At 38.0% G+C, this 13289-nt stretch overlaps 1 protein-coding gene across 1 annotated transcript in view; it reads left to right on the top strand.

Moving 5' to 3' along the window:
• ARHGAP6 (Rho GTPase activating protein 6) overlaps positions 1-13289 on the top strand; it is a 358220-nt gene that overhangs the window by 329921 nt on the left and 15010 nt on the right. Inside the window, exon 11 of the mRNA XM_089653001.1 lies at positions 10844-11097. Coding sequence (XP_089509127.1) covers positions 10844-11097 — 254 coding nt within the window. The remainder of the gene's footprint in view (positions 1-10843; positions 11098-13289) is intronic.

The following is a 13289-nucleotide window of genomic DNA, read 5'->3' on the forward strand; positions in this document are numbered from 1 at the left end:
GAGGAAGAAGAAGTAGGATGAAAATAAGAAGAATTCCAAGCCGGCAAAAAGTGTATCTGCAGAGCTCCTCTATTCTGCAGATACACTTAGAGGAGCTCTGCAGATACACTTTTTGCCGGCTTGGAATTCTTCTTATTTTCATCCTACTTCTTCTTCTTCTTCTTCATCCTCATCCTCATCCTCTTCTTCTGAGGATGAGGATGAGGATGAAGAAGAAGAAGAAGTAGGATGAAAATAAGAAGAATTCCAAGCCGGCAAAAAGTGTATCTGCAGAGCTCCTCTAAGTGTATCTGCAGAATAGAGGAGCTCTGCAGATACACTTTTTGCCGGCTTGGAATTCTTCTTATTTTCATCCTACTTCTTCTTCTTCTTCCTCTTCATCCTCATCCTCTTCTTCTTCTTCTGAGGATGAGGATGAAGAAGAAGAAGTAGGATGAAAATAAGAAGAATTCCAAGCCGGCAAAAAGTGTACCTGCAGAGCTCCGCTAAGTGTATCTGCAGAGCTCCGCTAAGTGTATCTGCAGAGCTCAGCGGTTGAAACATTGTATCTATTTGTTTCCATTTATGGAAACAAATAGATACAATGTTTCAACCGCTGTATGGAGTGAATGTCATAGAACTGTCAGAAATAGGCTATTTCTGACAGTTCTCTGACATTCACTCCATACAGCGGTTGAGGAGTGAATGTCAGAGAACTGTCAGAAATAGCCTATTTCTGACAGTTCTCTGACATTCACTCCATACAGCGGTTGAAACATTGTATCTATTTGTTTCCATAAATGGAAACAAATAGATACAATGTTTCAACCGCTGTATGGAGTGAATGTCAGAGAACTGTCAGAAATAGCGGAGCTCCGCTATTTTCTGACAGTTCTCTGACATTCACTCCATACAGCGGTTTCAATAATGTTTCAACCGCTGTATGGAGTGAATGTCAGAGAACTGTCAGAAATAGGCTATTTCTGACAGTTCTCTGACATTCAATACTCCATACAGCGGTTGAGGAGTGAATGTCAGAGAACTGTCAGAAATAGCCTATTTCTGACATTCAATACTCCATACAGCGGTTGAGGAGTGAATGTCAGAGAACTGTCAGAAATAGCCTATTTCTGACAGTTTCTGACATTCACTCCATACAGCGGTTGAAACATTGTATCTATTTGTTTCCATAAATGGAAACAAATAGATACAATGTTTCAACCGCTGTATGGAGTGAATGTCAGAGAACTGTCAGAAATAGCGGAGCTCTGCAGATACACTTAGCGGAGCTCTGCAGATACACTTTTTGCCGGCTTGGAATTCTTATTTTCATCCTACTTCTTCTTCTTCTTCTTCTTCATCCTCATCCTCATCCTCTTCTTCTTCTTCTGAGGATGAGGATGAAGAAGAAGAAGAAGAAGTAGGATGAAAATAAGAAGAATTCCAAGCCGGCAAAAAGTGTATCTGCAGAGCTCCTCTAAGTGTATCTGCAGAATAGAGGAGCTCTGCAGATACACTTTTTGCCGGCTTGGAATTCTTCTTATTTTCATCCTACTTCTTCTTCTTCCTCATCCTCTTCTTCTGAGGATGAGGATGAAGAAGAAGAAGAAGAAGAAGTAGGATGAAAATAAGAAGAATTCCAAGCCGGCAAAAAGTGTATCTGCAGAGCTCCGCTAAGTGTATCTGCAGAGCTCCGCTAAGAAATAGCGGAGCTCTGCAGATACACTTTTTGCCGGCTTGGAATTCTCCTTCTTCTCATCCTTCTTCTTCTTCTCATCCTTCTCCTTCTTCTCATCCTTCTTCTTCTTCTCATCCTTCTTCTTCTTCTCATCCTTCTCCTTCTTCTCATCCTTCTTCTTCTTCTCATCCTTCTCCTTCTTCTCATCCTTCTTCTTCTTCTCATCCTTCTTCTTCTTCTCATCCTTCTCCTTCTTCTCATCCTTCTTCTTCTTCTCATCCTTCTTCTTCTTCTCATCCTTCTTCTTCTTCTCATCCTTCTCCTTCTTCTCATCCTTCTTCTTCTTCTCATCCTTCTTCTTCTCATCCTTCTCCTTCTTCTCATCCTTCTTCTCATCCTTCTCCTTCTTCTCATCCTTCTTCTCATCCTTCTCCTTCTTCTCATCCTTCTCCTTCTTCTCATCCTTCTTCTCATCCTTCTCCTTCTTCTCATCCTTCTCCTTCTTCTCATCCTTCTCCTTCTTCTGATCCTTCTCCTTCTCCTTCTTCTCATCCTTCTCCTTCTCCTTCTTCTCATCCTTCTCCTTCTCCTTCTTCTCATCCTTCTCCTTCTCCTTCTTCTCATCCTTCTCCTTCTTCTCATCCTTCTTCTCATCCTTCTCCTTCTTCTCATCCTTCTCCTTCTCCTTCCTCATCTCCAAGGGCATTTAAATTAAAGGTACAGTGTTCTGCACTAATTTAAAGGCTCTCTGAAGCCTAGAAACCCTTTTTATAAGTTAAATTCGTAGCGAATAAATTCGCATCGAATCGAAATTCTTCCTCAAATTCGGCGAATCAGCTGAATCAAATTTTTGAAAAATTCACTCATCTCTAAAGACAATGTTGCAAAAATGCAAAACTAATTTTAGACAACAAAATTCTAATGGAAAAAAATGCAATTATAGGTGAGTCTAATTATTCATTAAACAGGTGTCCCTGCAGACAGTTGCTTATAAAGGGGTGTTACTTAACAAAGAAAACCCCTTCTTATTTCATGCTGTCAGCAATGGCACCCCATGGAGGAGAAATGTCACAAGGCCTGAGAAAATAATTTCTTTACAGAAGAAAGGTGAAGGCTGCAAGAAGATCAGCAAAGCTTTACCTATCAGTCAGAATATTGTAGCAAAAGTGATAAACAATTTTAACAAAGATGGAACTGCAACCATCTCACAGAGATGTCCAGGCCACCCACGGAAGTTAACACCTAGACAGGAGCGTCTTCTGATGAGAAGGGTTGAAGAAAATCGCCATGCAAGTTCACTGCAATTAGCTAAAGAAGTAGAAAGCCAAACTGGGGTGATTGTTTCCCGTGACACAAAATGGCATACATTGCAAATGAATGGCATGCATGGGTATCATCCACGGAGGAAGCCTCTCCTAAATGCACAAAGAAGCTCACCTAGAATTTGCCAGGGCCCATGCTGAAAAAGAAGAAGACTACTGGAGACTCTGTACTCTGGAGTGATGAGACCAAGATAAATGTTTTTTGGAACTGATGGCTTCAAAGCTGTATGGCGTCGAAAAAGCTGAGGAGTACAAAGAAAGATGCACGGTGCCTACAGTGAAACATGGTGGTGGCAGTGTCCTTCTGTGGGACTGCATGAATGCTGCTGGCGTGGAGGAGTTGCATTTCGATGATGGTATCATGAATTCACAGATGTACTGCTCTATATTGAAAGAGAAGATGCTACCATCACTCCGTGCCCTTGGTCATCTTGCACTTTTCCACCATGACAATGATCCAAAATACACATCTAAGGCCACTGTTGCATTTCTGAAGAACAGGGTGAAAGTGATTCAGTGGCCAAGTATGTCTCCTGATCTGAACCCAATCGAACACCTATGGGGAATTCTGAAGAGACAAGTTGAGCATCACTCTCCATCCAGCATCCAGGCTCTAAAAGAGGTCGTTCTTGAAGAATGGAAAAAGATAGATATTGCAATATGTCACCAACTTGTTCATTCCATGCCTAGAAGACTTGGTGCTGTCCTTACAAATCATGGAGGTCATACAAAATACTAGAGGTAGTAGTTTTTGTTGTGGGGTGTATTAATTTTACATCAACTAATTTGAGTAAAACTGAAGATTTTGTAATCTAAGTTATATTATTATTCTTACTTTCATGTAATGAGCTAAACAAATGTTCTATGAAAACTCAGTTTTGTAAAAATTTTGGAAATTTTTTGTGTGTTCATTGAGATATTGATAAAATTTTACTTTTCAACGGGTGTACTGTATTTATGCTGAGCACTGTAAATTGCAGGTCTATTTCCATGCCCAGCAGCAGCATACAGCCACCTATAGAAATGAATGGCTGTACATTAGCTGTATGAGGGTATGGGCTGTGCTTACATAAACATGCAGAACATGCAAACACCATGCATTGGGTTATGCAGCTTACCTTTTAGGATGTTTGTAAACAAAGCTATTAGGACAGCTGGTCCAGGAAGACATTGTATTTGGAACTTGTCAGGCTCCTGGCATAGTCTCTCTGTGCCCTCCCAGGTTATCAGGATTTTCTGTCTCGGGGACTGATTTGCCACCCTGCTTCCCAGGCCCTGATGAACAGGGGTCTATTGAAGGGGTCCAGGCTCATAGGGGTTGATTTTCTAAAGGCAAAGAGACTCTGCACTTTGCAAAGTACAGTTGCATTCTGCAAGTGCAGTTGCTCCAGAGTTTAGAAAATGAGGAAAAGCTTGCAAAGAATACCCGTTCACATGCAAGGAAAGTATAAATAAAAAGCATTTTTTCTTGCACATAAATGGATGATGAATGTCAACAGAGCTTCTGCTCATTTACTAAGCTCTGGGGCAACTGCTCTTGCAGAGTACAACTGCACTTTGCAAAGTTCACAGTCTATTTGCCTTTAGTAAATAAACCCCATAAACTCTTGAAACCAGACACTGCCAGGGACCTGCCATTTTTAGGAGGTCAGCAAAGTCACCCCTTATTGTTCTCTCACTGGTTTCCCTAATTTCTTCCTTTCAGAGTACGCTTTCTTCATCATAACTGGAAAAAAACAAAGGGATGTGCTTTCTATCTCCTACTCAATTCTTTTACAATATATTTTTTATATGTCAATACAAGTGCTCTTTAATTAGATCGGCATTCTTCAGATACCTGTAACTTTTTTGCTTGAAACGTGTAGCCCACGTCTTCAAACATTTATCAGCTGTTTTTTTTTTTTTTTTTGCTGCATTCCACTCCATATTCTGAAAGCAATTAGCGGTGATTGCGGACCATGATTCCTCTTTTCTCCAATTCCAATAAAATTGTGTAACACACCTCTCCTTAAAGCAGTGTTTATCTTTAGCAATTGAAATTAAATGAATAGTTTAATAATGCTTCACTTCCTGCTGACCAGTGTACAACTTTTTTTTTTTTTGCGTTAACAGTGATTTCTTAATAGATAAATAGCTTCATTATATTCACAAACATGTTTTCTTAAATTAACAAAAGATATTTCTTTTGCCTATAAGGAAAACATTTCTGCTAATGAGATGCCCTTCATACTTCTGAGTTGATAGGGGTCCTGGGGTAGGGGAGTCATTCACAGCAACCAGATTTCTCCCTTTATTTTAAAATGTAATTTAGTGTGGGCATTTGGTACAGGTAGGCAACGACGCAGTTCATGTTCAGGACACTGAAATGATTATAATGAACACTGAATTTCTAGGGCTTGAAACCTAAACAGAGGGTCTTTCCTGACCCCTAGTGGCTAGCTGTGGGTATTGGATGAACCTGATGAAAAGACATCATAAAAAACACATACATACTGGAGTGTTTATCTTGCAGTTATCAGACACATGAAAAGGCATAATAAACACAGCTGTTTTGATAATATGTTTGTATTGTGCTCTGTGATATGTGAGTATCATCTTGAACTGCAATTGCCCTGCTTATTGTGTTTATTGCATTCATCTTGCTTTGTAATGTGAATTTGATAGATCCTTTCAGGGTCAAGGTATTTGAAACACACTTCAGTGTGTAAACACATTTAGGCATAACATGAGCAGCATGTTTTGAACTGTACCTGTGCCAGTGTGCAGTGTACTAAATACCTGTGCCAGTGTGAAGTGTAACAAATACCTGTGCCAGTGTTCAGTGTACTAAATACCTGTGCCAGTGTGCAGTGTACTAAATACCTGTGCCAGTGTGCAGTGTACTAAATACCTGTGCCAGCGTGCAGTGTACTAAATACCTGTGCCAGTGTGAAGTGTAACAAATACCTGTGCCAGTGTGAAGTGTAACAAATACCTGTGCCAGTGTGCAGTGTACTAAATACCTGTGCCAGTGTGAAGTGTACTAAATACCTGTGCCAGTGTGCAGTGTACTAAATACCTGTGCCAGTGTGCAGTGTACTAAATACCTGTGCCAGTGTGCAGTGTACTAAATACCTGTGCCAGTGTGAAGTGTAACAAATACCTGTGCCAGTGTGAAGTGTAATAAATACCTGTGCCAGTGTTCAGTGTACTAAATACCTGTGCCAGTGTGCAGTGTACTAAATACCTGTGCCAGTGTGCAGTGCACTAAATAAATACAATGATAGGGCAGTGTGTATGCTTAACTCATACTCCAGGCAGATTTTTTTTTTTAACCTCCCTAGCGGTCTGATTATGTCAGTATTTCTGTGCTCAAAGCGGTACATTTTTTTGCATGGAAATATGTTTTTTTTTCATTTTAGGCCTGTAATTTTTAGGAATAACTCACTGAAATCTGTCCTAACAAGAGTCTAGTAAACATCCCGGGTAGGATAAAACTTGAAACACTAAATCATAAATTATAATTGAATAAATAATCATAAAAAAAATAATATAATAATAATAAATTTAATTCAATAATATAATCAAACCAAAAATACTGAAATTTGAAATATAGCGCCAAGTTCGCACATCACTGAGCAAAGTCGCAAAATCGTTTTCAGTGTCTGATGACGAATTTCCCCACGAATCATTATCACTCAATTCTGCAAGTGGTTCTAATTTACTATCACTGTTCTCTAGCTGGTCTAAAACCGCTTTTGACCTAAAGGGACGCTTTTTGGACGCCATGGACGTTTCTCAGTTTCCAGGCAGAAAGAACAGTAAAAATGCAGGCAGGGCGCAGGACAAAGCACTAGGGACAATATGTATGTGAAATGGTTTGATACAGTAATGTTTTACTATGTTATTTTAGTGAATGTCACTTTTTGTCATTTTCAAATTTCCCGCTGTCCCGTCCCCCGTACGTCCCGACGCTCGCAGGGGATGGAACCCAGGTGACAGATGCCGACATCCGCCGGATTACATTGCCGAGGATACTGCAGGAGGGACATCGCGGGAGCGCAGAACAAGGTAAGTGATCGAGGGATCCCGGAGCAGCGCCGCATGGTAAGCCCGAGTGCAGCTTGGAGTTACCGCTTGTGGTACTGAAACTTTACCCCGAGCTACACTCGGGAATACCGCCAGGGAGGTTAAAAGCTGAGTATTCCATTAACCACTTGCCCTCCAGATGATTTCCCCTCCTTAATGACCAGGCCTTTTTTTGCTATTCGGTGCTGCAATATTTCTACTGGTAATTGCGCGGTCATGCAATTCTGTACATAAATTAAATTTATGTATTTTATTTCACACAAATAGAGCTTTCTTTTGGTGGTATTTGATCACCTGTGCGCTTTTTATTTTTGGCGCTATAAACAAAAAAAGAAAATTTTGAAAAAATTATATTTTTTACTTTTGGCTATAAAAAATATATAGTAAACTCAAAGTTAGTTGTAAATTTAGGCCAAAATGTATTCTGCTACATGTCTTTGGTAAAAAAAAATCCCAATGAGTGTATATCTACAAACTATGGTATAGATACTGCAATTTATGCCATTTTTTTTGCTATACAGCACTGCACTAGTGTAATTGACAATTGTGCAGTCATGCAAAGCTGTACATAAATTAAATTTATGTCCTTTTTTCACACAATTAGAGCTTTTTTTTGGTGGTATTTGATCACCTGTGCGCTTTTTTTTTTTTGCGCTATAAGCAAAAAAAAACCCGAAAATTTTGAAAAAAAAAGATATTTTTTCATTTCTGTCATAAAATATATCCACAAAACTCAAATGTTGTCATAACGTTAGGCCAAAATGTATTCTGCTACATGTTTTTGGTAAAAAAAATTCCCAATAAGTGTGTATTGATTGCTTTGTGTGAAAGTTATAGTGTCTACAAACTATGGTATAGATAATGGAATTTACACAGCTTTTATTTTCTGACTTATCACATTTCTTGAGATGCTAACATACCAGGAAAGTACAAACACCCCACAAATGACCCCTTTTTGGAAAGTTGACACCCTAAGCTATTTTCTGAGAGGTTTATTGAGTCCATGAAAAATGTTTTTTTCCACAAGTTTTTGGAAAAATGACAAAAACATAATTTTTTTTTTCACAAAGTTGTCACTTAAATAATATATTGCTTACACAAGCCATGGGTATATGTGGAATTACACCACAAAATACATTCAGCTACTTCTACTGAGTATGGAGATACCACATGTGTGAGACTTTTTGAGAGCCTAGCCACATACAGGAGCCTGAAATCCAATGACAACTTTTTGTTTTCTTTCTTCATTTTCCAAAAACTTGTGGCAACAAATGAGATCTGCAAAATTTTCACCATGCCTCTTATCAAATTCCTCGGGGTGTATACTCTTTCAAAAAGGGGTCATTTGGGGTTGGGCGGGGGGTGTTGGTGCTATCTTGGCATTTCAGGGCCTCCGAAACTGTGATAGGTAGTCGGAAGTAGGTAGGTGATAGGTAGTGGAAGTGTTATGAGGAAATAAAGCCCTTTAAACGCCTGGAGGTGCTTATTGGATTTTGGGGTCCTGTACTTGGCTAGACTGTCAAAAAATCTCTCATATGTGGTACCCTCATACTATGGCATATATGAGCAATAAATTATTTAAATGCCAATTTTGTGTAAAAAATTACATTTTTTAATAATTTTCCAAAAACTTGTACAAAAAATAAATTATTCTATTGACTCAACATGCCTCTCAGCAAATAGCTTGGGGTGTCTACTTTCCAAAAGGGGGTCATTTTGGGAGGGGGCATTTTTATACCCAGCATTAGAAGTTTATGCCACACATCACTCACTCTTCTAACCACCTGAAGATCAAGCCTTTCCTGACACGTTCTGTTCACATGAATCACATGTTCAGTGAATAAAATGATGGGTACTACAATTTTTTATGTCACATAGTACTCGCACAGCAATTTTTCAAACGCAAATTTAAAAAAAAAATTAAATTTTTAAATTTTAATGCACACAAACACAATATATTGGGCAATTATTTGGTAACTTATAAAATATGATGCTATGTTGAGTAAATAGATACCAAACATGACATACTTTAAAACTGTGCATGCCTCATGCAATGGCGACAAACGGCATACATTTTTAATTTCTATAGGCAACGCTTTAAAAGCCTTTACAAGCTCCAATTTTACACTTACAGAGGAGGTCTAGTGCTAGAATTACTGCCCTTGATCTGACATTCATGACGATACCTCACATGCATGGTGCAATCGCTGTTTATATACTGGCACGGGGTCAAATCTTGTGCACACAGGTGCACGCGCGCGTGGAAGTCAAGGGTACTTGTTTTTTTATAGTTATTTTGATTTTTTTAATTATTTGTACACTGTCCCTTTCATTTTTTTAATCACTTTTAATGCTATCACAGAGAATTCAAATATCCCCTATAACTTCAATGTCATATATTCTTTTTCGAGAAATCTGGGGTCTATCAGGGGGCGGTCCCCTAGTGGTAAAGATTAAATGAAATTACTTTTTACATACAAATAGCATAGATATCTGAAATCTGTTCTGATATCAACATACTGTCTTCCTTGCTACAGCAGCACTCAGACTGGGAGAAGGAGGGGTAGTATTATAAGCTAATAAGCATACATAGGTGCCAACAAGGTACATGCTGACTGAAGGAGACAAGTGAACAGAGATGATGACTTATCAGGGTATTGCCACTACTTTATTGTCCAATCTGGAGGCTGAGGGCCTAAAACATAAAATCAAAGATAAAAAAATTTGTTTAGCTTCTCTCTTTAAAAATGCATGCCAAGGTAAACTATACTGTGATTAAAGCCTCAAAGACATCCCACACACATATAATATTATCTACTTTGTGGGTATACATCAAATGTACAGGATAAGTAAAGGATGCTCTGTTCTAAACATGCATGAAGAATCCCAATCCAGATACTATTAAAAAGCTTCTAAACAGCATTACATATGAATCCAGCATTACAATAGTCATATTCATTGATTTTCCATCATCTTATTATTTTTCAAATACAACACAGTATCCCATATGTAGCTACCTGTAGACATAGACACAAAACTTATTTTGTAAGAAGTACAAAATAACAGACTTAGGTCAATAACCATATAATAATAACAATAGGGTAAATAACATATTAAAAATAACATTATGTTGAAAAGGTTTGGAGCTCTTGGGCTCACTATGTGCATATCGAACTCTAATGGTCATAGTCTTTCCGTATGGCAGTCACTATTGTATCCCCCCATCCTCTGGCTCTTTCTTTTTTCTCTGTTCCTTGTGTAATATTCAGAAATGTGCACAATATGTAGATCGTGGTGTTGGTTTTTGTAGCTGATACTTGTCCATTTTGATGACCATGCTGTCTCTTAAACCACAGTTGAGACTCAAAAATGTTTTGATTTTTTCTGTTCTATTCAAGTTTAATGTATGGATAATGCCAAACTGTCAGAATTTAGTGGTTGTAACCAGGTTATCTATTTTTTTCCTCCCATGATCTGCTATTTTCCTGCATGTTGGATTATTTACTGTTTTTATGCTTAAAATCTTCAATAAATACTTTGAAAGAAAAAAACACATTACAAGTCTCCCCTGGTAGAGCTGTGCCAACCACTGAGACCTCTGCACAGTGCTGTATTAGGATGCTTCAGATAATGCTGACTATGAACAGTCACTTACTATGCACAGAAACCAAAAGTGCCCCAAATATACTAGATAGATAGATAGATAGATAGATAGATAGATAGATAGATAATTATGTCTTGTTTTAACATAATGTAGATATTTAATAACATTATTGTTTGTATTGATTCTTGCTAGGAGTCCTGAATTGGTAAGATCAGAAGGCTCTTTTTCCATTGAAGGAAGACACTCCTCTACAGACTCAAATAAAGCCTCCAGTGGTGATGTTTCCCCATATGACAATAATTCACCAGTATTGTCTGAACGTTCAGTTACTGCACGACAAGAATGTAGCTCAGAGAAGGTCCTCAAGGCTGCAGAACATCAGACATTGGTTAGCCATTTGCTTTCCAAGACAAAGGAAAATGCTCCAGCGCAGTGGTGTTCAAAAGGTATTATTTGCTGGTTATATATCTTATCCTTTTTTTTATAGAAAAAATGTCTTAAACGTTTGGTAAGAAGTAATGTAGTGCAATGAATGAAGATAATCTTTATTTTTATATACTGTATAATGCACACACAAATCAGCCCAAAGTGAACAATTTTAATATCATACTATAGAATTAGTGAGGACTTTTAATTTTGCTCATAAGCAAGACTGAATAATGTTAACTTGTTTAAAATCTGAGCCATTCAAACTGAGCATATGATAAAAACACATAAGCAAACAAATCCAGAGTTACAGGCAGCTGAAGTTATATGACAATGTCAGCTGCTCCTGTAAAAAATGAGCTTTACCCTACTATTTGGTTCTTTAATATGATGGGTAATTTTTTCTTACCATGGTGAGGCCAAGGAGTTGAGAAAAGGCATAGCCAACTCTTGTATAAAAGTCAAAATTTACATCTTTGAATCTACTAAATGTTTTTGCAGTCTTTAAAGGAGATAACCTCCGCTTTTACAGTTTTTCCATACAGTATATACCTAATTTGAAATGGCCAGGTTTATAACAGGTTTATTTTAAGAACAAATTGTGCTCAGGACAAATATCATTCTGGTAAGCCCCTGACAATTACATTTTTTAAACCAGTGATATTTTGGTTCACATTGATTTCATAAAATAAACCAAGAATTTTTGCTCCTTAAAGGGATCAAGCCAAAGGAATCTCTCAGCCTTTGGGGCTGAGATTGGGATTCTTATATAGTTATACAATTTATAGTCTGTGGTGGTTTTCCTGTCTTGTTTAGTCGTTGGCTCTTTCTTTCACACACTGTTACCTGCATCATTTTGAAACCTGGATATTCAATCACTCAGCAGCATGAAAGTAGCAGTGCATATTTTCTCAATATGTGTCTATTTGTGTAGTGTATCTTTTTAACTAAAACAACACAGTCTCAATGTGGTGTAATGTGTAATCTCAGCAGTAACCTGCAGAAATACTGAATGCACAGCCTGATCATACAGATGGCCACTAGAGGGAGATTCAACAAATGTGTACAGAAATGGGAGTCTTATCAAAGAGTCTTTCTTGTAGATGATACTGTGTATTCTCACTGAAAAGTCCAAATTTATTTATTATGGCATGTTCCATTACGGCTGTAAAGATTTTTTTAAATATCAGTGGTGCCATATAGAAAATGTTGACATTTGCATGGTACCATGGTACACATAGGATGCCATGTATGTGCCAGAATTATGCAAATCACTGTACATAACAGTAAACATTTCTGTCTGCAGTTCTCTTTTGACAGCAGCAACAAAATAGATATTACTCAAAGTTCTGTGAACCCTAGTGTACCTAAGGATATTCAATCACAGTTTCATTGAATCGTAGGGTGTCTCCAGAGGTTGCTAGGAGTTCCTTGAGCATTGGGTATTTTCTGCCTCTAAGATAAGTAACTACTGGCACCAATGACCTTTATAACTATATGTAAGCGGGATATTCTTCCCACTAAGCACCAGTGTAAGGAACATTCTACCCTCTACCTTCCATGCTAATGTACTGCGAGCTGCAGATATAGCAATTATTAGCAGGGGTTTTTAGAGACATGAAAGTTGGATCAAAGGTTCCTCCATGTTCACGGAGGTTAAATAAAGACTAATATAAATGCAAAATAAATCAATATTTGAACTGATGATTTCATAAAGAACATCATTGATAATAGTTTTCCTGCCTTAAAAGACCAGTCTGTGAAAGCTGCTGAGTTATAATCATGCCACTAAAGAGATATAAGTGCTGTTTAGTTAAAAGATGGGTGATTCCCTAAGTGTGGCTAGACAATGGGTACAAACAGGGCCGGATTTACCATTAGGCACAGTAGGCATCTGCATTTATCATAGAGGTCGTGGATTGTTTCCTCTTTCTCAGCTATCTCACATAGTTTATTAATACATTGTCACAATGCCATAAACCAGGTTAGTACCAGTAAAACAAGAAAATGTTCTGTGTAAAAGATAATATAGTCATACATTTTCAAAAGCAGTACACTGGTGCAAACAGAAGAATAGCATGCACAAATTAAAGGAGCTAGAAGAGGTAGTCTATCAGCCTGGAGCTATAATGTGGCCAGGAAAGAGCCTATAAAACAGTATCTGATAAAGCCAAAAAGTAGAGCCTGGCACAAGGAGTACCCTCAAAGTACG

The sequence above is a fragment of the Staurois parvus genome, unplaced genomic scaffold (assembly GCF_062004578.1).
Source record: "Staurois parvus isolate SC_StPar_1 unplaced genomic scaffold, SC_StPar_1.0 ptg000696l, whole genome shotgun sequence".
NCBI classification, from domain to species: domain Eukaryota; kingdom Metazoa; phylum Chordata; class Amphibia; order Anura; family Ranidae; genus Staurois; species Staurois parvus.